General features: G+C 56.4%; 1 protein-coding gene across 1 annotated transcript in view; it reads right to left on the reverse strand.

Moving 5' to 3' along the window:
- Positions 1-1,189: 1,189 nt before the first annotated feature.
- Positions 1,190-1,265, reverse strand: part of PADI1 (peptidyl arginine deiminase, type I) — a 10,023-nt gene continuing 9,947 nt past the window's right edge. Inside the window, exon 16 of the mRNA XM_010147879.1 lies at positions 1,190-1,261. Coding sequence (XP_010146181.1) covers positions 1,190-1,261 — 72 coding nt within the window. The remainder of the gene's footprint in view (positions 1,262-1,265) is intronic.

Below are 1,265 nucleotides of genomic sequence, written 5' to 3' on the forward strand. Positions count from 1 at the left end.
GTTATTTCTTGGAGGGGAGGTTGAAGGTGCAAGCTGGGTGCTTGCCCCAAGCCCTGGGTGCTGCTTGGGCCGGGGGTTCGGTGCATCACCTGCGGTGGGGAGAGCAAGACCCCGCCGCGGCTTTAATTGTCTTTGTTTTAATTAAATCCTCGTCTGGGCGTGGGAGAGCCCTTTGCCCCTTGCAGCTGTCCCCCCACCAACTCCCTGCGGGATCACGCGCCGCTGGAATTTAATATCGCTCCTCGGGGCTGAGGAAATTCAGCGGAGCTGTAACAGCAGGGGAAGAAAAAGGCTTTCTGGGGGTAGAAATCACCTTTTTGGTTTAAAAAAAAGGGGTGCCAAGAGGGATGCGGGACCCTTTGGGGGAGCATGCCCCTTGCTGCTCCAGCACCGCTTGTGAACACGGCGTCGCGGCAGCTTGCAGGGAGGTGTAGCGACGCTTCTACGCCTCAAGTACTGCTAGAAAAGCAAATTGTCCCCCAAAACAGTGGGTTTAGCCCCATAGCAGCTCGTGGGGTTGCTCAGGGCTGAGCGATGCCCCAGGGCAGGACGGGTTTCGGTTCCTGGTGCCAGTGAGGGCAGCGCGGGCAGGAAACAGGCAGGGGTGACAGCTGGGTACAGGGAAATGCCACGCTTGGTTTGCGACGGAAAGAGGAAGAGAAAGAGCAGCTGGGACAGATGCAAACAGAACAGGAAATTTGCTTTTCACTGTGAAAGGTGTAAAATGAGTGGTATGAGGCTCTGTCTCCACCCTATGCCGGGGCGGAGAGACGGTCTCCCCAGGGGAGGTGGATTTTTGGCTGATATAGGGAATTTTAGGGGAGAGATTATTAGCTACAAGCCTGGGATAAGGGACTAAAAGGCCCTTTCGCAGTGGGATGGGGCCCCAAACCCCCAAAGCAGCCTCCTTGCCGGCTGATTCGCACACACCACCCTCCCAAAGATGCTCCGTGTCCATCCTCCACGGTTGCCCCCATCCCATAAAACCCCCATTCCCGTAACAAACCCATGTGCTTAAAAAAAAAAGCGATATTTTCACCCCAACAACCGAGGAATAGCAGATGGGAGCCGGGGAAGAGCTGCACCCTCAGTGTTCATGCAGCTTTATTGGTGAAACCCTGTGTTTTGATGCACCTTCTGATGCACCTTCGAGCCCCGGTTGCAGGAACCGAGCCCGTCGCCGGGTGCTTTAGGGCACCACGTGCCACCATTTGAAGGCGAAGGGCTTACGCCGGACGTTGGTGCCACAGTGGATGTCACCGGAG

Source organism: Eurypyga helias, unplaced genomic scaffold (assembly GCF_000690775.1).
Source record: "Eurypyga helias isolate BGI_N326 unplaced genomic scaffold, ASM69077v1 scaffold39322, whole genome shotgun sequence".
NCBI lineage: Eukaryota > Metazoa > Chordata > Aves > Eurypygiformes > Eurypygidae > Eurypyga > Eurypyga helias.